This window comes from Poromitra crassiceps (assembly GCF_964638095.1).
Source record: "Poromitra crassiceps genome assembly, chromosome: 23".
NCBI classification, from domain to species: Eukaryota; Metazoa; Chordata; class Actinopteri; order Beryciformes; family Melamphaidae; genus Poromitra; species Poromitra crassiceps.
The window spans coordinates 17,572,832-17,596,922 of NC_139639.1; the positions used below are offsets into that span (position 1 = coordinate 17,572,832).

The following is a 24,091-nucleotide window of genomic DNA, read 5'->3' on the forward strand; positions in this document are numbered from 1 at the left end:
CGCTGTTCCAGGAAATGTTCTCCACTACAGGCTGCCTGTGTGACATCTGGCCGCTCCTGCCGCCGCTGCTTCCACAACACGGGGAGAGGCCCGAGGATAAAGCGAGAGGCTGTTAAAAAGTTACAATTATAACGTTAACTTTCACCACACCGCGTTACTTTGGAGTGTTTTGTCACTAGAAGGATCGGATCGGCTCGGCTTAGCAAAACCCGCGTTTATCATAAATTGTTCGTTGGTGGAAATCACGAGCAGGTTATTCATTTTGGGATTCTCCAACTTGGTGAGTTACTGTTGATCTATTTTAGGATTTTCTCATGTCCTTATTTTAAGTTCTCATGGCAGCTAATGACCGTAAAAGGGTACCCAGGAGCATTCAAGAGTTGACAGTGGTGTAGTAGTGCAGTGGAAATATCTGGCTATCTGAGCCGCATTCATAGCTGGCTAACCAGCCTTGTCACCTAAAAAGCTACCTGAATGGGCTTTTTGTCAGCTTTGGTCCCCCCTCGGTGAACAGGGAGTGGACTGGGTGCACTCTGTGCACTGGACACTGCTGCATGGTGGATTTTTTTAGGCTGTTTAGTCACTAGAGTTTCTACAGTGAAGTAAACTGGATCTATCATCCAGCACTTCCAGAACGATCACACTTTAATTGGTTGCTTCCGGTGCTCAGGACTTCCTCCAAATCCAAGGGGCAAGGCAAGGGCTGAGTTGGCACTGGCAAGTGGCAACTGAGCATTTGCTCACTTTCAGTTTTCCCTGCACACTTTACCTTTTGTTTGTTCGCATTCTCAGTCTGAAATGTAGATGAGTTGCACATTTTCTGTATTTTTTTGTTGTTGCAGCAAGCAGAAAATTCTGCTTATCTTTGCCTTTATTTTTGTGTGCTATTACACACCATACTCTGCTTAAATTATGCTCTGCTTTAATTATGATGATGTTGTTATTGTTGTTTTATTGCTGCAGCAACATGCAATTTTCCCCAAGGGGATCATTAACATTACACCTCGCCTCAGTAAGGATTGACCCAGTTTGTTGTGGAGCGACTGTTATGTAACATTATTATGCGGGAAAGGACCTGTTGCCCAGTGATACTCCTGTTGATTCATTCATTTAGATGTCAGTTTTGTCAGTTCACAAGGCCTAGACTTGCTTCACAGGGACAAACTGTCCAGTTAAACCCAATGATCACTCCCCATTTCAGAAATTGCTAATGGATGGTAGGGGTGGGCGATATGGTTGACATCAATGTCATGATAATCATAAGGATTTCTTTGGTATCGATATACATTGCAGATATTTTCAAATGTTATCTAAATTGTTATACTCAATTTATATAACAGATTCGTGTATTGTGATATGATCGCATCATCACAATATGATTCCACTGAAATATGATAAATACTGAGTTGTTGCCACTAGTTCTTGGCCAGCCCTGCTTGTAGTTTCTAGCGACATGACAGGCAAAGGCTTGAAATGTGAGAACAAGTAGGCCCAGGGCCTGTCTGCTGTAGATCTAGGGCTTCATGGTTTCTTTTAAGATGGTGAAATAACTTGTAGTGACAGTCAGTGGCAATGATTGCATCAAGTAGCAACACTGACTCAGAACCACATGATGATGGTGATGACGACTTCAGTGATGGATAGATAATCTGTGGTGGGAATGTAACATCAGCCACCATCAGTTTGTACATGTTTGGCTATAGCTTGCGGTTTCTGCAGTTAACCAGTGTGACATTTTCTAAACGTTATTTTTGACGGAAAACATTCAACCCTCCCCTTATTCAAACATACGCACGACTCAGGCTCCCAGCGGACTGTGCCTGAGTGGCCAGGGCGGTGATGATCTCTGTGGACTCAGGCTCCTATAGCGGACTGTGCCTGAGTGGCCAGGGCGGTGATGATCTCTGTGGGCCGCTGTGTGACTGTTCCATGGGCACCTCAGCAAGTCTGAAGCATTTTTTCCGTTTTGTGTTTTCTGCCCTGTTGCCTAGCGCCTGGGCCGTGATGTCATGGCATAATGTAAGGTGGAGCCAGCTGTTGAATTCCATTACTGTGTGTATTCTCCTAAAAGTTCCTGTGAAAGTGGAGCTCACAGGACATTTTGTATTTTCCTGATCATTGAATGCAACAGAAGTTGAATAAATGCTTACTAATACAAATGCTCTCATGTTGTATTTGTTGGCTTAGTATCTATCCTTATAGAGTGAGGGGTCAACTGGAAAGATGACCTGCAGAATGTTTCCTTTTTATTTTAGTATTATCATTTTGTCAGTAAAAGACTTATCGATACAAACAATCCTGCAACTTCAAGTATAGTTGCCTTCCTCATGTGCTATCAATCATTTTCAACGAGCAGGTGTCTGTTTTTCTAATTTTGGATATTTCAGAGCAAAAATAACACAATAACAATGGAGCTAATGCATGGTAATTTATGACTACATGTGGTCGTGTGTGTAATGATATGGGCCTAATGGTTATTAGAGATTTCCCCTCGTGATGCGGCCGCGCTGCAGTGGCAGTGGGCCCTCGCGGTTCTTCTGAACCACATTTCTAAGCAGAACCACATGTTCCCTCCAACCCGATAGGACCCCAGAGACGCAGCCCGCTTATGTTAGCGCTATCCCTAATCCAGAATAGATCAGGTGTGATTTCACCCTGCCCAAATCCCATCGCTAAACATGAGGGGTAAATACGCACAGTACACACACACACACACACACACACACACACACACACACACACACACACACACACACACACGTGGCGTCTAAGACCGTTCTCTCCTCTCTCTCTTTCCTTATCGCTGAGTCTGTGTCTTTGTGTGTTTGCATGCTTGTGGCTAGCACGAGAAGACATACTTCTGGCTCTAAACCTCTGTGTTGTTTTGAGTGTGACTATGGTTGTTTTGTTTCCACCTACACTATTTCTATTTCAAATGCTTTTATTATAGCACCCAGTTTCCCTTCTGCTTTTTGTCTCTCTGCCATAGGACTGTGAAGGCAGAAAGGTCAAATGTATTTTCTGTGTCTGCTGTGATCATGGCGTGTTGGGTTGCATGTAATAAATGTACGTCATTCCTCCTCTAACCGCCCCGTCCCCTTCTTCTCCCAGGCGATATGTCCAGGTCAGACTACCCTCCAGGGTACGGAGACGCCCACGCCCCGCTCTACGGCCCCCAGGGCGGGGACTACCCTCCTCCCCCCGCCTACGGCTTCCCTGCCTATGGCGGTCCCCAGCAGGGCCAACCCTCTGCCCCCTACCCTGCCGGCCCGAACGTACCTCCGTACCCGGGCCAGCCGGCGGGCTATCCTCCTGGCCCGTACCCAGGGCAGCCTCATCCCGCTGGGGCTCTGGGAGCCGGCTACCCCGGCCACACCCCCATGATGCCCCCTGTCATCCCACCTACCATACCGTCAGACGTCCTGGGCTCGGGTAAGCCAGGGGCGTGTTGCCGCTCTGCCCCTCACATCAAATCTAACTGCCTTTCTCACTGCACTGTGTCCTGCGCCAACATGCTGTCTCTACAAGAAACACCTCCAATTAAGGAAGTAAAGATGCTGTTTCATGGTCTTTAAAGCACAACATTTTTGACTGAAATGTGATATCTCACCTAGGGTTGGGCGATGTCAACCAACAGTGAAACGTCTAGTGGAGTGTAAACAATGGACGATGGCATCGTCGTTGCCGGGGGGGGGGGGGGGGGGGGGGATTAGGGATTAATTCATTATTTATGAAGTCGCTGGGCGGCCGCAATGCCATTTGGCTGCACTGCTGCAATGCACGTTCACGAACGTGACAGACCAACGGGCTTGGCTAGGCTATCACTACCAGCAATATTGAACTTCTTCTGCTTATCCTCCCCTCCCCCTCCTCCTCTCCGCTCTACCGCTTCAGTTTAATGCCGCCCGTGTGTACCCCGTGCGTCGCGGTTGAGTGTACTTGGCCTTTTTTATGATCAAATCTGCAAAATGTTAATTCGAACAGATAATTAATCATGATGGTCCGATGTAGAAGGCTTAGAGGTCGATGGGGGTCAGCCCATCGACGATGGTCGATGCCTTCGTCCGTCGTGCCAACCCTAATCTCACCGGTACGATTTTGACCAAACTTTTGATGCCTGCATCATTCCTGGGGGACGACATGTTTACTTGTTTACTATAGCTCTCTTACTTGTTTACTATAGCTCTCTGTGCTGCTAGCCAATAAAGAAGTCTTATTATATATATAATATTATATATATATATTTTGCATCTGCATGAACCTCAGTGCTAAGCAAATGCCCTTTACGTGAGGACGTGAGCATCTGAGGCTGGGTAAGCACATCACTGACTTTCGGTCCATCAGCACCGGCGCTGCCCAGGGCGGTGTCCTCTCTCTTCGGTCTGTACACCAACAGCTGCACCTCTAGCCACCAGTCCGTCAAGCTCCTGAAGTTCGCAGACGATACCACCCTCATAGGGCTCATCACAGACGGAGATGAGGCGGAATACAGACAGGAAGTTGACCATCTGGTGACTTGGTGCAGTCAAAACAACCTGGTGTTAAATGCTCAAAAAACAATGGAGATGATTGTGGATTACAGGAGGCACAAAGCCCCACCTTCCCCCATCATCCTGGGTGACTCCCCAGTCAACACTGTGGAGTCCTTCCGCTTCCTGGGGACCATCATCAGCCAGGACCTAAAATGGGAGCTGAACATCAGAGCTCTCACCAAGAAGGCACAGCAGAGGATGTACTTTGTGCGGCAGCTGAAGAAATTCAAAGTGCCAAAGGCCACGATGGTGCACTTCTACACCTCCATCATTGAGTCCATCCTCACCTCCTCCATCACCGTCTGGTATGCTGCTGCCACTCTAAAAGACATCAACAGACTTCAGCGCATCATCCGCTGCGCTGAGAGGATAATCGGATGCAACCTGCCATCCCTCCAGGACCTGCATGCAGCCAGGACACTGAAGCGGTCTCGCAAGATCATGGCTGACCCCTCCCACCCTGGCCACAAACTCTTTAAGACACTCCCCCACGGCAAGAGACTGAGGTCTGCTAAGACCAGAACCACCCGCCACAAGACCAGCTTCTTCCCAACCATCATCAGCCTCACCAACAAGGCCTGGAAACCCCTTCCGCCAAGGGCCTCACCAACAACCCCCCCCCCCCACACACACACACAAACTCACTACCTCCTGCTAAACTCAACTGAACTCCCCCCCCCATAAAACTGGAACTCATACTGTATCTAATTTAATGCCTGTCTAACTGGGACTGTAAATTCATGTAAATTCCCTGCACATTAATGCCTATTTAACTTAGCCTCTAAATTCCATGTACATTCCAATGTAAACTCTTATTTAACTCTGACTGTAAATTCATGTAAATCCACTGCCTATTTAACGTCTATTTAACTCAGTCTGTAAATCTCATGTAAATCCAACGTAAATTCATATTTATCATCCACAGAACACTTCACCACTCATGTACATATTGTATATATTGACTCGATTTGATTTGATTTGATTGCACTTGCAACTTTGCGATTGTCCTTAGTTATCTTCCTACAGTGTAACACACTGATGCTGCTATTAGTGACACAACACTGATGTTTCTGCTCTACAGACACAGAGGATGGTGGGTTTGCGGCAAGCGGCAGTGGTTGGGACAGTCTGAGCGTCCGGCATGCCTTCATCAGGAAGGTAAAACACACACACACACACACACACACACACACACACACACACACACACACACACACACACACCATGCTGGCTTAGGAGCAACTGAAGATGAGGAGAAAACTAGTGCTGTGTTGGTAATGGTTCACTCATTCACTCACTCACTATTCCTCATATAGTGTTTATCATATAGTGAACTGTATGGGGAACGAACGATCAAACGAGTTTCGGACACTACCTTGCTCTTTTTCTCCTTTGGTAAACACGACCGCATTGCATTGGGAGAAAATGTAGGGTACATTTGCGGTTCACTGGAAATTGCAGTGCATTGTGGGTATTTTACAGTGGACTATATAGAACTCAACAGTCATGTGACGTCTCCAGCTCCGGAAGAGAATTCCCCATTCATTTTCTTCATAGACATTTCTAGTTTTAAGGCTGGAACCAAGCCAACCAGCGACCTACTGAATCGTGAGCGACCATAAAACATTTTACTTTGAGAGAAAAAAACAAGCGGGGGCTGAAAGTACAACAACTGGGATACAACCTTGCTACAGTGAAGATTTCAGCTAAAAACAGGGTGTAAATGGCATCTTTTCAAGTCAACTTGGCATCTCAGGGCTTGTGGAGACTTGGATTACGCCAGCTGAGCAGTATGGAAGCATTTTATGTATTTTTTCTGCTGTTTTTTTTTAATGTTTTTGCTCATGGCCCCCTTCACACTCAGCAGACAGCTCTCTGTGCCTGCCGCGGCTGGAGTGCAGTTCTCCTATCTCGGTGCGCGATGCCTCCAGAGTGCTTCACCCAGTGCACTGACTGTATGCAAGTACCTCATATGACCCCACTTCAAACAAACCGAACTATCCCTTTATATTAATAAACTGACCGGGAGCATTATCCAGTGTGTGGACATTACTTTATTTTTCAAGTTGATCGTTTTTTTGTCCTGCATCTGACACACTGAGCTGATGGGTGCGCTCTTCCTCCTTCTTCGTAGCTACATGTATATAACTTCCCTGCTTTTCTCGGTATGTGTGTTTTTCAGGTCTATATGATTTTGGCGGCTCAGCTGCTTGTCACTACCGCTATTGTGGCTGTATTCACATTTGTGTGAGTATACTGTGTGTGTGTGTGTGTGTGTGTGTGTGTGTGTGTGTGTGTGTGTGTGTGTGTGTGTGTGTTTGTGTGTGTGTGTGCGTGTGCGCGTGTGCGTGTGTCACACTTTAACTGTGCCTCTCCTTCTCGTAGTGAGCCTGTCAAAGTGTTTGTGCAAGAAAACCAAGCCATCTACTGGGCATCATTGTAAGTAATATGCTCTACTAATAATAACTTCACAAATGCTCAGATTTGCTGCTTTTCTCCATTTAATTGTATTTAAAAAATTATACTCTGTGCGGGTTTACCCTGGATTACAAAGTCAGTACAAAGGCAAGAAAGCTCTAATATCTGATAAAGCTGATGGACTGCTGGCTGAAGATCTGGATCATTTTTAGCCAGGTTTTGATGTGCATGAACACCTTGCTTTTAGAAGTCATGCTGGAGCCTGTAACAGCAGTATTGTTATAGATGAGGTGGAAGTGCTGAAATCTCTCTCGCAGACTAAGGAGAAGAATCCCCGCCCTCGCCGCATTGGGCCGTCCTGTCCTTTATATTTCAGCTGTCGCTCCACCAGAGGAGGGGCCCAAACACGTGGAAGGACCCTATTGGAGTTCCAGTTGCCATAGTTACGACACCTATATCATTAAATGACTACGGTGGCTCTTAGTTCCCTAACTAATTTATGAAGGCTCTTTGCTATGACTGAAGAGAAACTTGATTGCCTACACAGATTGCCTACAGAGCTAAGAGAGGGCTAGATGATGCCACCACCACACTCCTTAACTTAGTATTAAAACACCTAGGCACTAAGACCCATGCTAGGTTGCTTTTTACCGACTTCTCTTCTGCCTTTAATTGTATTCAATCCCATATTCTTGCACAAAGGCTCATACGTACTGTCGTTTTGATTTGGATTTAATATCGTTGGCTGGCTTGTGGACTTCTTAACTGACTGTTCTCAGAGGGTGAGAGTAAATAGGGCCCTCTGCGGTGCTCTTAAATATTCTACTGGTTTGTCACAGGTGTGTGACCTCTCACCCCTGGCCAGAGGGGTGTGACCATCGACATATATATAACTCAATGGGTGTGACCTCTCACCCCTGGGGTGAGAGGGGTGTGTCCTCTCACCCCTGCTGTTTGTGTTGTATACCAATGACCGCGTGAGTCACCGCAAGTCCAGATATATTAAATTTTCTGATGGTTCTGTTATATTGAGCCTTCTAAGCTAAAGGATGGTGAGACCTGCACTGTCACATTAGTGTAACAAATCTTTTAAAACTGTGTCTGACCAAAGAAATTACCATTGATTTTCACTGGGGAGTTGCTCCCCCCCCCCAAACAAGGGCCCGTTCCTTACTTTTGCATACTGGGGGTAGGATGTAGGCCTACATTTTTCTTGTCTGCATGAATTTACTACTTGCACAACTCCACTACTTCCTGAAATGAGTAGGGCATCTTGGTTTCCTGTCCTACACTATTGGATGAACTGATTAATGTCAGGTGTGCCTGACTGCTGCAGTCACAACAACAGTGATCAGGCACACCTGACATTAATCAGTTCATCCAATAGTGTAGGACAGGAAACCAAACTGCCCTACTCATTTCAGGAAGTAGTGGGGTTGTGCAAGTAGTCTAGTCTGAGTTTTTGTGATATGTGATTATGTTTCTCTGACGTTGTTGATGTATTGTAACTGCTTACTGTGAACCGAATTGCCCCATTTGGAACAATAAAGAAATATTTCTACCACTACTTATTGGCTGCTAGTCAGACAGTGTAAGCAGTTTTAAAAGATCGCTTTGGGCTCTGGTAACTTAAAAAAAAATAAAAATAATAATAATAATTAAAATAAAACAATGAAAATAATTGTTGATTACTGGTGTAACGTCAATGTCATATTATCTCAGGTTTAAACTTCATAAGAAACCACATTACCAAACTTTGTACTAGTTCTTATTAATATATGTGTATGTCTTTTCAGCGGTGTGTATATTGTCACCCATCTGGTGCTGGTCTGCTGTAAGGGCCCCCGGTGAGTGTGTTTGCATTGTTTTCCTACAGATACTTTGTCATACATGATACAAAGTAACATTGATCAAATCTGCGTTGAATTCTGCTCCCTCTGTAGGAGGAAGTTCCCATGGAATATCATCCTGCTGCTGATCTTTGTAAGTCAAACACTGAATAAATTGGATGTCTTATGAATCAGGAAATGGAGACACATAATCATTGACAGGCCATTTTCCTGGACCTGGACCAGGTTTATTCTGAGACAGAAACGTCTCAGTGGAGATTTCCACTGGACTATTACTGATGTCACCAAACCAGAAGTTTGACTTTAATACCAATAATGTGGTGCCACACTTGGTTTGGGCAACTTTTGCCCAGGGTGTTTTGTGTGTCTGTGTTTGTCGACTAACTGTAGGCAAAATAGTGCCATATTTCGCTGCTGCCAGCATTGTTGTCAACCAACTGGCATGCAGTTAGACATGACAGACTGGTTAAGGCTGTTGCCATGTTTTCAGCTACTGTAGTCCACTGGCTAGTCAGACTGCCATTCGGGCTATTCCATTCCTCCAATACATGTGCCTTCCTCCACACACACACACACACACGCACTCTGGACTGGAGGTGACGTTTAAAATGGAATTTCAGCTTGCAGGACACATTTGGTGAAACTGGTCTCCCTTAATAACGAATATACATACGGTAATTACAATATAGGCCAGGCAAGGCAAAGTTGATTTACGGTATATGGCACATTTAAAATAATAATAATAACCGCATTTGACATGCACGGTTGGAGGCAAATGCAATCTAGGAAAACAACAAACACAAAAATAAACAATAAAACGAAGTCAAGGTGACGGCTCAGCTTGAATTGAAAGCCACACAGTAAAGATGAGTCTTTAGCAGCGACTTAAAGGTTTCCAAGGACTCAGCAGTGCCACCGCAAATGCTCGATCGCTTCTGTTTTTCCGTCTAGATCTCGGGACATCTAAGAGCATCTGGTTCATAGACCTCAGTGTAGGGATGCACGATAATTACCTGCTTCTCATGGCCGATACGATAACCGGTAATTTTGTATTTTAAAAAGAAGTTCATAATAACCAATGTAGTTCATGCACAGCTGAGGGTTAGAACGGCTGAGATGTAGTGAACAAAGATATATTGATTTAATATTCCATAGCTCTGACCTTAACCAAGTCTAACTGACATCACTATTGTTAACACAAAACAAAGAGCACTTGTGACTCTTCAAATGTTTGTTTATTTTTTCTAGTAAAGTAGATGAAAAGACTTCACAAACGTACTTTTGTTTTTATAGAGCATTTTGCCTCAGAATCAAAATGAGTGAAGTAAAGTGCATCAGTCAATACAAAAATAAAAGCTGTTATACAAGCAAAAGCCTCTGGCTGCTTAGTCTGCAGATCAAATGCAATGAAAAAAGGCATATTGGCCCCTTGGCATTTTATGCTTAAAGGAATCCAAAGGAGTTTTCCTTCTAAACAACTCGTTTTGTATAGATGATATTATAGCCGATTTATACAACAGTTAGTTCCAGCCGAGCAATTTGATTGGACAAGAGGGATCCTACCAGTGCTGATATTTCACGATAACGCACTGGCGCTTCACTGTGTGTAGATCACTCCGCTTCACAGCTGCTCTAATCAACAAAACGATTCACATCAATGTATGACAAAAAGTAGACACCCTGCAGTTAATTAGGCTGATTAGGCTACATTTTCGGCAAACCGGAAAGCTGAGGGGACTATTTTTGTTGGCGGAGGAATAAATAGAGAAATCATATATTTTCTCAGCTTTTTGTAATTTTTTTAATCAGCTTTGTTTAATAGAACTGTTGTATAAAAGCAACATCACACTCGAGGTTGTGCTGTTGTTGTCTAATATCGTCACTACTGTGATTATCTTCGGCACTCGGCCTGCGGCCTCGTGCCTACGACCGAATCACAGCAGTGACGATATTAGCCAACAACAGCACTCCCTCTCGTGTGATATTGCTTAAATATATCTGCTATATATAGCCGACACTGATAATAGCCGATAAAGATAAATTTACCATTATCGGCCGATAATTGATCAGTTCGATATATATCGTGCATCCCTACCTCAGTGCTCTAGATAGAATGTGGTGATGTACAAGATCTGCGAGATACGAAGGCGCCACCCAAACAAGAGTTAAAAAGAACAAAACATTATATATATTTTTTAGGTAAAGTAGTACTGTTAAATAAGGAAAAGTAGAAGATAAGTAAAAGAATAATAGAAGAAACCCAAAAAGACAGGGAAGAGGAGAAAACAGAAAAGAATTAAGGAATTAAGTACACCACAAAAGAGACCACAGTATGATCACATCGGTAAGCATGATGATTGTGAAAAAATACTGTTTGACAGCTCTTTTAAACAGACAGCGTGTTAGATCAAAGAAATGATTTGTTCACTTCTGAAGAAGCTGTTGAACGTAGGAGGAAGCTGGTGATAAATTGCTTTGAAGACAAACTGTGCTGTGAGGAGGAAGTTTATTTGAAAGATGCTGAGTACAGATAATTTCTTAAAGAGAGGTTGTGAGTGAGCTAAGTAAGTTGCATCTGAAATGCTTTTGAAGGAGATACACACACACACACACACACACACACACACACAGTGAAAACAATACCAGTCCCGATATCGCGGCTGGTAGTCATTGACATAAATCAGAAATTGAACAGTGTATGCTTTTCATAATTAAGAGGTGTAAGACTCAACTAAAGATGTATTTTTCATACAGTATATATCATTTAGTTTGTTTTTATGCTTGAGAGTTTAGATAATTCCTTCACTTGCCCATATCTCTGGGGCCATGTTTCTTTTGCATATGCCTCTTCTATACACGTTGATGTTTATGAGTAGAGAAATTATGGAGTTGCCACCGGCACCCGGTAAAGAACCACTACTAAGGGGATTTTTTTCTTCCTTCTTCAGATTACCCTATTCTCATGTAACTTTGTAGCTGATTCTAGTTGCTATAGTGTGCATATATCATTAATTAATTTCTATCAATACAGAACAGCTAAACTTATTTACAAGTAAACAGGTGGGCAAACCCAGCGCATCTTGCTGTACTGTAATGACAATGTGTAGTGAAGTGGACCAATATACTATTTTGCTGCTTAACCCCTCAATGATCTGTTTATTTCTACAGACTCTGGCCATGTCCTATATGACTGGAGCCATAGCCAGGTGAAACACTCAAACCTACACATGGCAGTGCATAAGATGCAGGCTGTGTCGCCCTGTAATAACTGTATGTACTGCATGTTTGTTTTTAGTCGCTATAACACGAAAGCAGTGTTCCTCGCCATGGCTATCACTGCTGTCGTCTGCATCGTCGTCACCGTCTTCTGTTTCCAGACAAAGGTAGAGTACGCGCGCGGGTGTTTGCCAGCAGTGCCAGCGCAAAATGGCCATTGTGTGTTTGTGTTTTGACCTCTGACCTGGTGTCTCTTCCCAGGTGGACTTCACTAAGTGCCGAGGTCTGTTCTGTGTGCTGGCGATTGTTGTGCTTGTGACGGGCATCATTACAGCCATTGTGCTCTCCTTCAAATATGTGAGTTACGCCAGCGCGCACACACACACACACACACACACAAACAAAGCGCTCTCTTCTTACACTTACACACATATTTTCTTACACATTTTAATGGTGTTTTGTCGTCGGCAGATTCCATGGCTTCACATGCTTTATGCGGCCATAGGAGCAATAGTCTACACCCTGGTAAGTACTTTAATTGGATGCTGTGGTCTTTAGTCGTCATGTGTAGGTGGCAGGAATAGCAGCTATGCTATTTCTTTGGGGGGGGGGGGGGGGGGGCTGTGGCTCAGGAGGCAGAGTGGGTCGTCCACTAATCGCTTTGGATAAAAGAGGTTCGTGGTTCGAGCCCCAGCTCCCCCAGTCCGCATGTCGAAGTGTCCTTGGGCAAGATACTGAACCCCGAATTGCTCCCGATGGCTGTGCCAGCACCCTGCGTGGTAGCTTGCCACCATCAGTTTATGAATGTGTGCGTGAATGGGTTAATGTGGCACATTGTAAAGCGCTTTGGATAAAGCGCTATATAAATGCAGTCCATTTAACAGTTAGTACAGGATTTTATTGAATGTTTGCCTATTACAAAGTTGCTTATGGCTCCACTGAGTATTTGCACAAACCGTACATCAGACAGACCTCCACTTTAACTTGATGTATTCCTTTGGTTAGTTTCTTGGACAGCTCTAATCTGTAATGTGTTTCCTGTGTGTCCTGTAGTTCCTGGCGTACCACACACAGCTGCTGATAGGCAACAGGAAGTACTCCATCAGTCCTGAGGAGTACGTGTTCGCCGCGCTCTCCATCTACGTCGACATCATCCAGATCTTCCTTTTCCTTCTGCAGATCATCGGCGCCTCGTCCAAATGAGAACACAGGGCCAACTTAGGTCACCGGGGTGCAGACTAAGCACCTTACCGCAAAACCATTCCATTCTCCTTGTGAAACATTTGCTTTGTTCTCAGTTTTATTTTAGATGAAGAAGTAGTTGTTAGCGGGAGAACATTTGGGATCACCAGTTCAGTAATGGTGCAAAGCTTTACTCCACTCAGTTACTGGTAACAAGTTGTATTGCTACACTTGCCTTGAGTAGGGAAGTTTAGCACATGTAGCAGTTCTTAGAGATTACTATATATATAGAGAGAGATTATTTAGAGTATGTCAGTCAAATTAGAATCTGATCATAAAACCATGAAGTACTTCAGGGGAAAGGGCTAAATGTCAATTTGAGATTATAACATTTTTGGTCATTCCTATGCACATGTAATGCACTTTCTCAAATCTGCATTTCTACCTTATGCAACTTACCAGTGACTTACAAAGAAACAATACTCTGATACACAGTATCTATAGACAGTGGCACACCAGTTAGCTTAGCCAGTTGCTGGACAGATGTGTCTGTACATTCTTCTTTATTAATCCAGATGCAAGTAATGTACAGCATATAGCTGGGACCTATCTGTTTGAGATGGGACAATTATGTTTGTTGAGATCTGCAAATTTGCAAGAATTTGTGAACTCAGGAGCCACCTCTGAGGGCGGTACCCACAATTGTGTCACCACCAGTACTCTGTAGGTAAGAAGTTGATCTGAATGTGTGGTGTGTTTATTGCGCTTACACCTAGTAACATCTGGGAATGTGTTGTGGGTTCATGCTAGCAAGCTTTTTCAATTGGTCTTCAATACATATGTTGCTGTATCATAGCTGTATTTACACACTCCATTGCTACTGTCTTTACAATGACGACATTGCTAAAATGTAATTTTGCGAGCTGTACAGGGTTATACTCATTTGGCTTTTATAGTACTGTGACATTCGTCCTTGTCCCCACAACCACTTGTTTATATTTAACAACACATGTATGTATGTATATATATATATATGTATATATATATATATATATATATTTATGCATATGCATCCGGGAGTCGAGTGCCAAAAGGGTGGGCGTGCCACATTGGATAGCACCAGTGCCAGCTTAAATCATAGGAACACATTTTAAAATCATCTTTGTAAAATATCTCAACTGTCTTGATACAATAAAACCCACATATCTGCTCCTCCAAACATTAAAGACTTACAAATACAGTTTGACCCGATGATGGTTAGAAACTAATAGAGATAGAGAACTGATCAAGCTGAAGCCAAAGTCACATACTGTATGTATATGGCAATTTTCAACTACCGGTATTATACATTTTGTATGTATGGTAAGGATTGTCAATGTGGGATATTGGCTTGTAGATATACTGTACATGCACTGATGTGAATCTATTAAGTCTTTTCATATCAAATAAACACTTTTATTTGTGAGTTGTAATGATCCATATGCAGTTGCACCCTTTGAGTCTTGGGTACCAGAGTTGAGATTGCATAGTGCATACGTCATATTTATAAATATTGACATTCTCTCACACATATTTACAGAACATTGATATAATGTGTATATTTTAGCATTCTGTGGCTTTACTGAAAGGGTCTAATTGCAAGGGTGTTTGTGTCTGATTGGAATCCTTTCTAATAGTGTACTGATTTAAAAAAAGTGAGAGCATGTTTTGTTTAAATCTGCAAAAACAAATTTTCTCACGGTTCCTTTGATTACTGCCTTTTCACAAGCATTTTCATTGCAAATGTACATCCCCCTGTGTGTTTTAATATTCTGCACAAGCTGAGTGACTTGACACCTCTCAGTACATCTCAGTCTTTGGGCAGCTGCAGTGGGAGATTTTGGTGTGATGGTCTCAGGAGTCTGCATCAATAGACCCTTCTCACGGGGGCCATTTTGTGTCGAGAAGCCAGGGTAAACACAGGTGCAAGCAAAACACTAATGAGGGTTTCCAACTTCCATGATTGGAATTTGGAAACCCTCATTAGTGTTTTGCTTGCACCTGTGTTTACCCTGGCTTCTCGACACAAAATGGCCCCCGTGAGAAGGGTCTATTGGCACACACACATTACTAGTCCAGTTTGACATCCTCCACTTGATGGCGGTAGCGGCTCCTCTCATACTCTCCCTCGTTTGACTTCTTCATTCTCTGTCGAATCCGCAGCTGTTTCAGACGGTTCTTGTCCACCTCTCTCTTGGCCAGGATGAAGCCGATTATACCTGCAGGGAGGCCGATCATCCTGGGGAGAAAGACAAAGATACCCGTTTGCTCAGTATGCATATGCAACACATTTCTACTAAATAAGATTGGAAATGCAGAGACTCAAAAATGTTGGGAGTGACAAGATAAAAAAGAGGTAGCTGTCGAGTGTGGTTGCAGGAAGTTCCCCAGGTGTTGAAAGCAGCAGAGGAAGACATCCGAGGCACTCTGAATTATATTAAAAATCCTTTATTCTACAGGGATACCAACGCGTTTCGACTCAAAAGAGTCTTCATCAGACCCTGATGAAGACTGAGTCGAATGCAGCACTCCCAATTGTATCTTTATAATGTTGGGAGTGAATTGAGGAAATGCAAAATGTATTAACTGTTTGAAATAGCAAATATTTAATGTTCAGTCAACTGTGTTCATGTTAATCCTACTCAATTTACATCATCCACGTAGAAAATGCACTAAGCAAAAGAAAATTCCCTTTCAACCACTGCATTATCAGATCATATCTGGACCAACTCTAAACATCTATTTTGTATTTATGTTAATGTATAATTGGTAACAATGGTAAGGATTTATACTTTTGTAATCATGGCAGGCCTTAAGAGAGACTACTAGCATCACTAATGGAAGTCAGCTATATCCTATATACTCAGTTGTGTCTAGTCTGAGGATGGTAAACCAGCAGCAGCATCTTCAGATGTTTACAACCTGTGCAATAGGTAAAGGACTGAATGACCACAGTCTACCAGGAACAAGGTCTATTTTCTTGAACTCTATGTAAAGAATATAAATGAAAAGAAGTGTACAACTAGGTTTCTCACCAGGCATAGCCGATTTTCATCATGGGGTTCTTTGCCTTCCTCTTGGGGATGTATTCGGGGCCCTCTGGCTCCTCATCTTCCATGGCTTGTCTGTGGTCTTTTTGAGTGCCTGTGATATGCCCTGGCTCTGTGCTCCTCTGTGGGTCTGTCCTGCTGCTGAGAGAGGCTGCCTGGAGCCGCAGGCACACAGCAGGCACCGCCATCGGGGTTTGGCATCTCTGCGTCCGGAGCCATCGGCCAGGCACAAGCAGCACACCTCCAAGAGGAAATAAACATGGCTTCTGTTTTAGTGACTTATGAAATGACTTCTGACTCTTTTTGTGCCTGTGCTGATGTGAGGAGCTATGTTACATTCCTGTAGGAAGACAGGAGGCACTCAGGCCCGTAGCTACCATTGAGGACACCGAGGTCATGACCTCGGTATTAAAAAAAAAAAAAATTTTTTTTTTTAGAAAAATAGCCCCGGCCCCCAGATCTATTCATCTGTCATTGATATTTTAATGTGACAGTTGATCAGAAATGCAACAATTTGCTTCCTCTCTGTATGCTAGATGGTAAATCATCTCTTAGTCCTCTGTGACAGTATTTTCCTGTGTGTACCCTCTAACACATACCCGCCACACAGGGGGGCTGTATGTTGCCCATGTGTGCTTTATAGTAACGTTCAGTCAGAACTCATGTATAATTAAGCCCATAGTTAATGAACTAATCATGTACAAAACACACACACAGTCACATATTTTATATACTGTATATGTTGTAAGCCTAATTTTTGCCATCACAGCTGCTTTTTACATGTATGGGATAATACAGGCTAATATACAAGGTGTCCCAAGCTCTGAGTCATAAACTCAATTAGCTACAGAAGCTAATGTTCACATTCAGTCCTTGTATATTTCTCTCATGTGTTCATCATTCCTTTCCTCCTCTGTGTGTGTGTGATTGAGAAATGAGATGCAGGTGGTGTTCATCCTAATTGGCCTGGTCAGGTGGCAGATTGCTGCTGGCTGATTGGCTGGTGGAGAGCATTTAAGCCAGCTGATGCGTGATGCCATCCTGTCGCCCCTTGCTCTCCTCATTCCCAACGATGATGGCTGCTGTGCTGACTGCTGTGTTCTGTCAGGTAGGAACTGTGTGTAGACCTACTTTAGTAGTTCTGCAGAACTTTATTAAGATGTGTCTTTATCTTGGTAGACCTGTGCAGTCTAAACTGTAAATAGTTACCTTCCAGATCTACACTTTTGTACACTGTAAATAACACTTACCCTAGGGGGAGAAGCCCTTTAGTTTTTTGTAACATTTTCTGATGTTTATTTTGTAGGAGCTTATAGGTAAGAGCTGTGTCTCTTATTTAATCCATCATTTTCTTTTCTTAGGTAAATTTAAGGTTGGGGATTAGTTTGATTGGTTAGTTGTGTTGGGGCCATGCTGTGCTCTGAAACTAAACCTGCTACTTGTGAACTTGTGATGGTGGTTTGGCTGATCATCCTTGGGAGTGGGAAGAGTGGGGGCACTTTTGTGTTGCGGTCCCGTTCCCTGAGGCCGGTTCCTAACATAATTGGGTGCTCGTCTGCTTTTCTCATTCGTCAGCACGTCGTCTGTGAGTGTGTGTGTATATTTTATATGTTTGTCTGGTGGGCAGTCTTTGTGCAGGTGGTAAATGGTGTTAGTCAAGGTGGCTTTGCATGGAGCTGAGGAAGCTCATGGTGGTAAAGCTGGTGGAGATGTTTGTTGGAGGAGGAGCCGGTCAGAGGGGACCAGTAAGACTGAGGAGGGGCGTGGCAGGGCCGTCAGTAGCACCGTTTCTCCTCTTTCTGTGTAGACTGCTACCCTACAAGAGTCTCCGTACATAGACTTGCCTGTCACTCTGACTCCCAAGCCGTCTAAATCAGCGATACAGACGTATTTACAAGTGTCACAGAAACATTTCAAAGCCACATATTGAGAAGAGTTCATAGCTTCTCGACGTCGGGGTTAGAAAGCTTGACGCTGCTCATAAATGCCTCTTTTCATCTGAAGTCTGTGCTGGTGATATTTTTTACCGAGCCTTTGGCCAGAGTGGCGCTCTGACGGCTGGGAGCTCTAACCTGGAAAAAATATCACCAGCACAGACTTCAGATGAAAAGAGGCATTTATGAGCAGCGTCGAGCTTTCTAACTCCGACGTCGAGAAGCGATTAACCCTTCTTCTCAATATGTGGCTTTGAAATGTTTCTGTGACACTTGTAAATACGTCTGTATCACTGATTTAGACGGCTTGGGAGTCAGAGTCACAGGCAAGTCTATGTACGGAGATGGGACTCTTGTAGGGTAGCATAGTCTACACAGAAAGAGGAGAAACGGTGCTACTGACGGCCCTGCCTTGTCACGCCCCTCCTCAGTCTTACTGGTCCCCTCTGACCGGCTCCTCCTCCAACAAACATCTCCACCAGCTTTACCACCATCAGCTTCCTCAGCTCCATGCAAAGGCACCTTGACTAACACCATTTACCACCTGCACAAAGACTGCCCACCAGACAAATATATAAAATATATATATATATACTCAGACGACGTGCTGACTAACGAGAAAAGCGGGCGACCCCCTAATTATGTTAGGAACCGGCCTCGGGGAAGGGGACGGCAACACAAAAGTGCCCCCACTCTTCCCACTCCCAAAGATGATCAGCCAAACCACCATCACAAGTTCACAAGTAGCAGGTTTAGTTTCAGAGCACAGCATGGCCCCAACATCAACAAATCAAACTAATCGCCAACCTTAAACTTACCTAATAAAAGGATGGATTAAAAAATAAATAGACACAGCTCTCACCTATAAGCTCCTACAAAATAAACATGAGAATGTTACAAAACTAAAGGGCTTCTCCCTCCTACTACTTGGGTAAGAGTTATTTAGTGTAAAAAAGTATAGATTTGGAAGGTAGCTATTTACAGTTTGGACTGCACAAGTCTACCTCGACAAGGACAGATCTTCAAGTTCTAAAGAACTACCAAAGTAGGCCTACACACAGTGCCTACCTGACAGAACAAAGAGTCAGCAGAGCAGCCATCATCGCTGGCAATGACTGCAAGGGATGGCATCAACCCATTTAAAAGTGCAGACACAGTTGGTGAAATAAATTAGCTAGCTATAGCATCTAAACGTTCGAGTCATGTGTTCACATCATTGCAGACACAGTTGGTGAAATAAAAGTTGGGCTATCATTCAAAACTCTATTAGCTATAGCATCTAAACGTTTGAGTCATGTGTTCACATCATTCCTTTCCTCAGTGTGTAATTGAACCAAGAGTCCACTCATTGTACTCCCAACTATGATGGCTCTCTGTTGACTCTTTGCTGTGTTCTGTCAGGTAGGAACTGTGTAGGCCTACTTATTTCTTCAGAACTTGAAGATGTGTTATCTTGGTGGACCTGTGCAGTCTAAACTGTAAATAACTACTTCCAGCTCCACACTTTTGTACACTAACATCTTACCCAAGTAAAGTAGGAGGGTAGTTTTTTGTAACATTTTCTCACGTTTATTTTGTAGGAGCTTATAGGTGAGAGCTGTCTTTTATTTAATCCATCCTTTTCTTAAGTTTAAGGTTGGGGATTAGTTTGTTGTTGGGGCCATGCTGTGCTCTGAAACTAAACCTGCGACTTGTGAACTTGTGATGGTGGTTTGGCTGATCATCCTTTGGAGTGGGAGGAGTGGGGGCACTTTTGTGTTGCGGTCCCGTTCTTAACATAATTGGGGGCTCGGCCGCTTTTCTCGTTCGTCAGCACGTCGTCTGAGTATATATATTATATGTTTGTCTGGTGGGCAGTCTTTGTGCAGGTGGTAAATGGTGTGCATGGAGCTGAGGAAGCTCATGGTGGTAAAGCTGGTGGAGATGTTTGTTGGAGGATGAGCCGGTCAGAGGGGACCAGTAAGACTGAAGAGGGGCGTGACAAGGCAGGGCCGTCAGTAGCACAGTTTCTCCTCTTTCTGTGTAGACTATGCTACCCTACAAGAGTCCCGTCTCCGTACATAGACTTGCCTGTGACTCTGACTCCCAAGCCGTCTAAATCAGTGATACAGACGTATTTACAAGTGTCACAGAAACATTTCAAAGCCACATATTGAGAAGGGTTCATCGCTTCTCAATGTCGGGGTTAGAAAGCTCGACGCTGCTCATAAATGCCTCTTTTCATCTGAAGTCTGTGCTGGTGATATTTTTTCCAGGTTAGAACTCCCAGCCGTCAGAGCGCTCAACAGCGCCACTCTGGCCGAAAGCTCGGTAAAAAATATCACCAGCACAGACTTCAGATGAAAAGAGGCATTTATGAGCAGCGACCGAGCTTTCTAACCCCGATGTCAAGAAGCTATGAACTCTTCTTCTCAATATGTGGCTTTGAAGTGTTTCTGTGACACTTGTAAATATGTCTGTATCGCTGATTTAGACGGCTTGGGAGTCAGAGTGACAGGCAAGTCTATGTACGGAGACTCTTGTAGGGTAGCATAGTCTACACAGAAAGCGGAGAAACGGTGCTACTGACGGCCCTGCCTTGTCACGCCCCTCCTCAGTCTTACTGGTCCCCTCTGACCGGCTCCTCCTCCAACAAACCTCTCCACCAGCTTTACCACCATGAGCTTCCTCAGCTCCATGCAAAGGCACCTTGACTAACACCATTTACCACCTGCACAAAGACTGCCCACCAGACAAACATAAAATATATATATACACACACACGACGTGCTGACGAATGATAAAAGCAGACGAGCACCCAATTATGTTAGGAACCGGCCTCGGGGAACCGGACCGCAACACAAAAGTGCCCCCACTCTTCCCACTCCCAAGGATGATCAGCCAAACCACCATCACAAGTTCACGAGTAGCAGGTTTAGTTTCAGAGCACAGCATGGCCCCAACACAACTAACCAATCAAACTAATCCCCAACCTTAAATTTACCTAAGAAAAGAAAATGATGGATTAAATAAGAGACACAGCTCTTACCTATAAGCTCCTACAAAATAAACATCAGAAAATGTTACAAAAAACTAAAGGGCTTCTCCCCCTACTTTCTGCTACTTGGGTAAGTGTTATTTACAGTGTACAAAAGTGTAGATCTGGAAGGTAACTATTTAGAGTTTAGACTGCACAGGTCTACCAAGATAAAGACACATCTTAATAAAGTTCTGCAGAACTACTAAAGTAGGTCTACACACAGTTCCTACCTGACAGAACACAGCAGTCAGCACAGCAGCCATCATCGTTGGGAATGAGGAGAGCAAGGGGCGACAGGATGGCATCAGCTGGCTTAAATGCTCTCCACCAGCCAATCAGCCAGCAGCAATCTGACACCTGACCAGGCCAATTAGGATGAACACCACCTGCATCTCATTTCTCAATCACACACACACAGAGGAGGAAAGGAATGATGAACACATGAGAGAAATATACAAGGACTGAATGTGAACATTAGCTTCTGTAGCTAATTGAGTTTATAATGACTCAGAGCTTGGGACACCTTGTATATTAGCCTGTATTATCCCATACATGTAAAAAGCAGCTGTGATGGCAAAAATTAGGCTTACAACATATACAGTATATAAAATATGTGACTGTGTGTGTGTTTTGTACATGATTAGTTCATTAACTATGGGCTTAATTATAAATGAGTTATGACTGAACGTTACTATAAAGCACACATGGGCAACATACGGCCCCCTGTGTGGCCTGCGATGGAATTGCAAAAAAAGTTTTTTTTTTTTTTACAGTGCACTTGAACGCAACATGCAAGATACCCGCTGAATAAGTGTCCAAATGTTCATGTCATTCTGGCCAATATTCTTCTGTTATAGCATTTCAGTCTGGAATATGGAATATCTTTCAATAATCTTTATGACTAAAAGGCCAAAAGTAATCTCATGTGTAAGAAATGGCTGTTCTACATTGAGGTAGAAATTTAAATAATTAACTTGTTGGTTTTGGATTTATTTAGCTTCAAGAGTGCATGTTCGTGTGACCCTCAACACAGGCTTTGAGAATCCCGGCCACTTACTGATACTTATGCTTAAATTAACCCACTCATATTCTGGTTTATTTCAAGAAAAACATTTCGGATAGTGGAAATTCTAATTGGCTGGTAACTTTAAAATCTAGCAGCCATATTGGCAGGTGGTGAAAAAAGTTAATTTCAAGCCCTGCAGGGAGAGTGTGGTGACATAGGAGTGAGTGAGAAAAGGATCAAATATTGGTGGTTAAGACTGAATAATGACATCACAACTGTTAATTTAAAATTAGTTATTCCTCTAAACCTGGCTTCAAATGCCCCAATTTTTTCGCGCTGGCGCCGTTCAGCCCTCAGCAAAATCTGGTAGCGAGGACTTTTTTTGTGGCCCTCTCTATCATCAAAGTTGCCCATCCATTACGGCATGACAATATTTGTTCGGCCCCCGGCAACAATCTGGATTTCTCATGTGGCCCCCCATGAAAAATAGTTGCCCACCCCTGCTATAGAAGGAAGAAAGATAAGTCACAACATTCAGCTTTTGCATTGAGGCTAGATTGGGGCTAGACTTTAGGGACAGTTCTAAGTGATGTTTGTGTAGATGGGCCATTGTATTTAATTGAGCAGTATTCTGCCATGTGACCTGTATGCAGAATATGAATTATATTATATGGGGAGACATTTATTTTTTGTATCATTTTAAAGCAACAGCACAGTAAAGAGGATATTAATCTAACATGATGTCTGTAGTTCTTTATAGATCTAGCCTCTTAATTTTGCTCTCAAAGTGCACCAGATTGAAGCATTTTACTTTAAAATGGACACAATTTTCAATCCGGGGGGGCACAGCGCCCCCTGGGCACCCCAAGCCGCGCTAAAACGACCTCGGTATTTCTCAAACCCTGGCTACGGGCCTGGAGGCACTCATGTCTTCACTAGGGGTAAAGAGAGTAGACCTTTTTCACAGCAGCCATTGTGACATGTCATAGCAGGGTTCGCAGGATGTCATTTATTTAGTCATTTATTAAACGCAGGATAGCCAAGCGAATGTGATTGGATGAACGTTTGACGCTAGGCCAATCACAGGCGGAGAGGGTACCTCCAGCCTTCGCCATCATCCGAAAAAAAATATTGCAAACAGGACAGGTATTACTGATAACATGGTTCCATTCCATTTAGGAGTTCCAGTGCCAATGCCCTGTTTGCTGGCATTGCAACACACAACCTAATGGGATGGAATGTCATTATTACACCTGGGTTTACCTATAATATGCCACATCAAAATGTCTGCTGTGAAAAAGGACACACACACACACACACACGTGCACGCACGTGCACGCACGCACACGCACACGCACACGCACACGCACACGCACACGCACACACACACACACACACACACACACACACACACACACACACACACACACACACACACACACACACACCTTTCATTTCTACCGTTCGTCCAAGTAAACATGTAGCTAGCATTTCGGCACTTGACCTGTAGCTAGCTGTGCTGACAATTCATCTGTCTGAGATGAGTAGTATTTTTCTTAAACCACTCGCTACGGCAGGACATAATTACGCAGATGTTTGTATTCCGAAACCATCTAAATTGATGCTGTTCTCATTAAACACATAAGTAACCATATGTCGTTATTTTACCTTTTAGCACCGTCCTGCCAAACGTCGCACAGGGGGCCGCCATCTTTGTTGTGGCCCGACGCGAGCATGCGCAGTCGTCTGTTCTTCTAGGACGTGCACTGCTGCCACCAAGCGGACAAGTTCGATCGATGCCATCTCTGTGACAAAATCAATCATTCCATAGAGATAATCTCTGTG

General features: G+C 43.7%; 2 protein-coding genes across 2 annotated transcripts; one reads left to right on the forward strand and one right to left on the reverse strand.

Moving 5' to 3' along the window:
• Positions 1–43: 43 nt before the first annotated feature.
• LOC310797128 (protein lifeguard 3-like) lies at positions 44–14,663 on the forward strand. The gene is made up of 12 exons (XM_083659439.1): positions 44–280; positions 3,112–3,432; positions 5,614–5,690; positions 6,715–6,779; positions 6,918–6,971; positions 8,747–8,797; positions 8,894–8,933; positions 11,969–12,006; positions 12,096–12,183; positions 12,278–12,373; positions 12,488–12,541; positions 13,070–14,663. The coding sequence occupies exons 2-12, from the start codon at positions 3,117–3,119 to the stop codon at positions 13,217–13,219; spliced, it is 1,029 nt and encodes a 342-aa protein (XP_083515565.1). The 5' UTR covers positions 44–280; positions 3,112–3,116; the 3' UTR covers positions 13,220–14,663.
• Positions 14,664–14,790: 127 nt separating this feature from the next.
• LOC310797136 (uncharacterized protein) lies at positions 14,791–23,956 on the reverse strand. The gene is made up of 4 exons (XM_083659448.1): positions 23,915–23,956; positions 16,273–16,528; positions 15,300–15,476; positions 14,791–15,117 (listed from the first exon to the last, which is right to left on the reverse strand). The coding sequence occupies exons 2-3, from the start codon at positions 16,473–16,475 to the stop codon at positions 15,308–15,310; spliced, it is 372 nt and encodes a 123-aa protein (XP_083515574.1). The 5' UTR covers positions 16,476–16,528; positions 23,915–23,956; the 3' UTR covers positions 14,791–15,117; positions 15,300–15,307.
• Between the last annotated feature and the right edge of the window lie 135 nt (positions 23,957–24,091).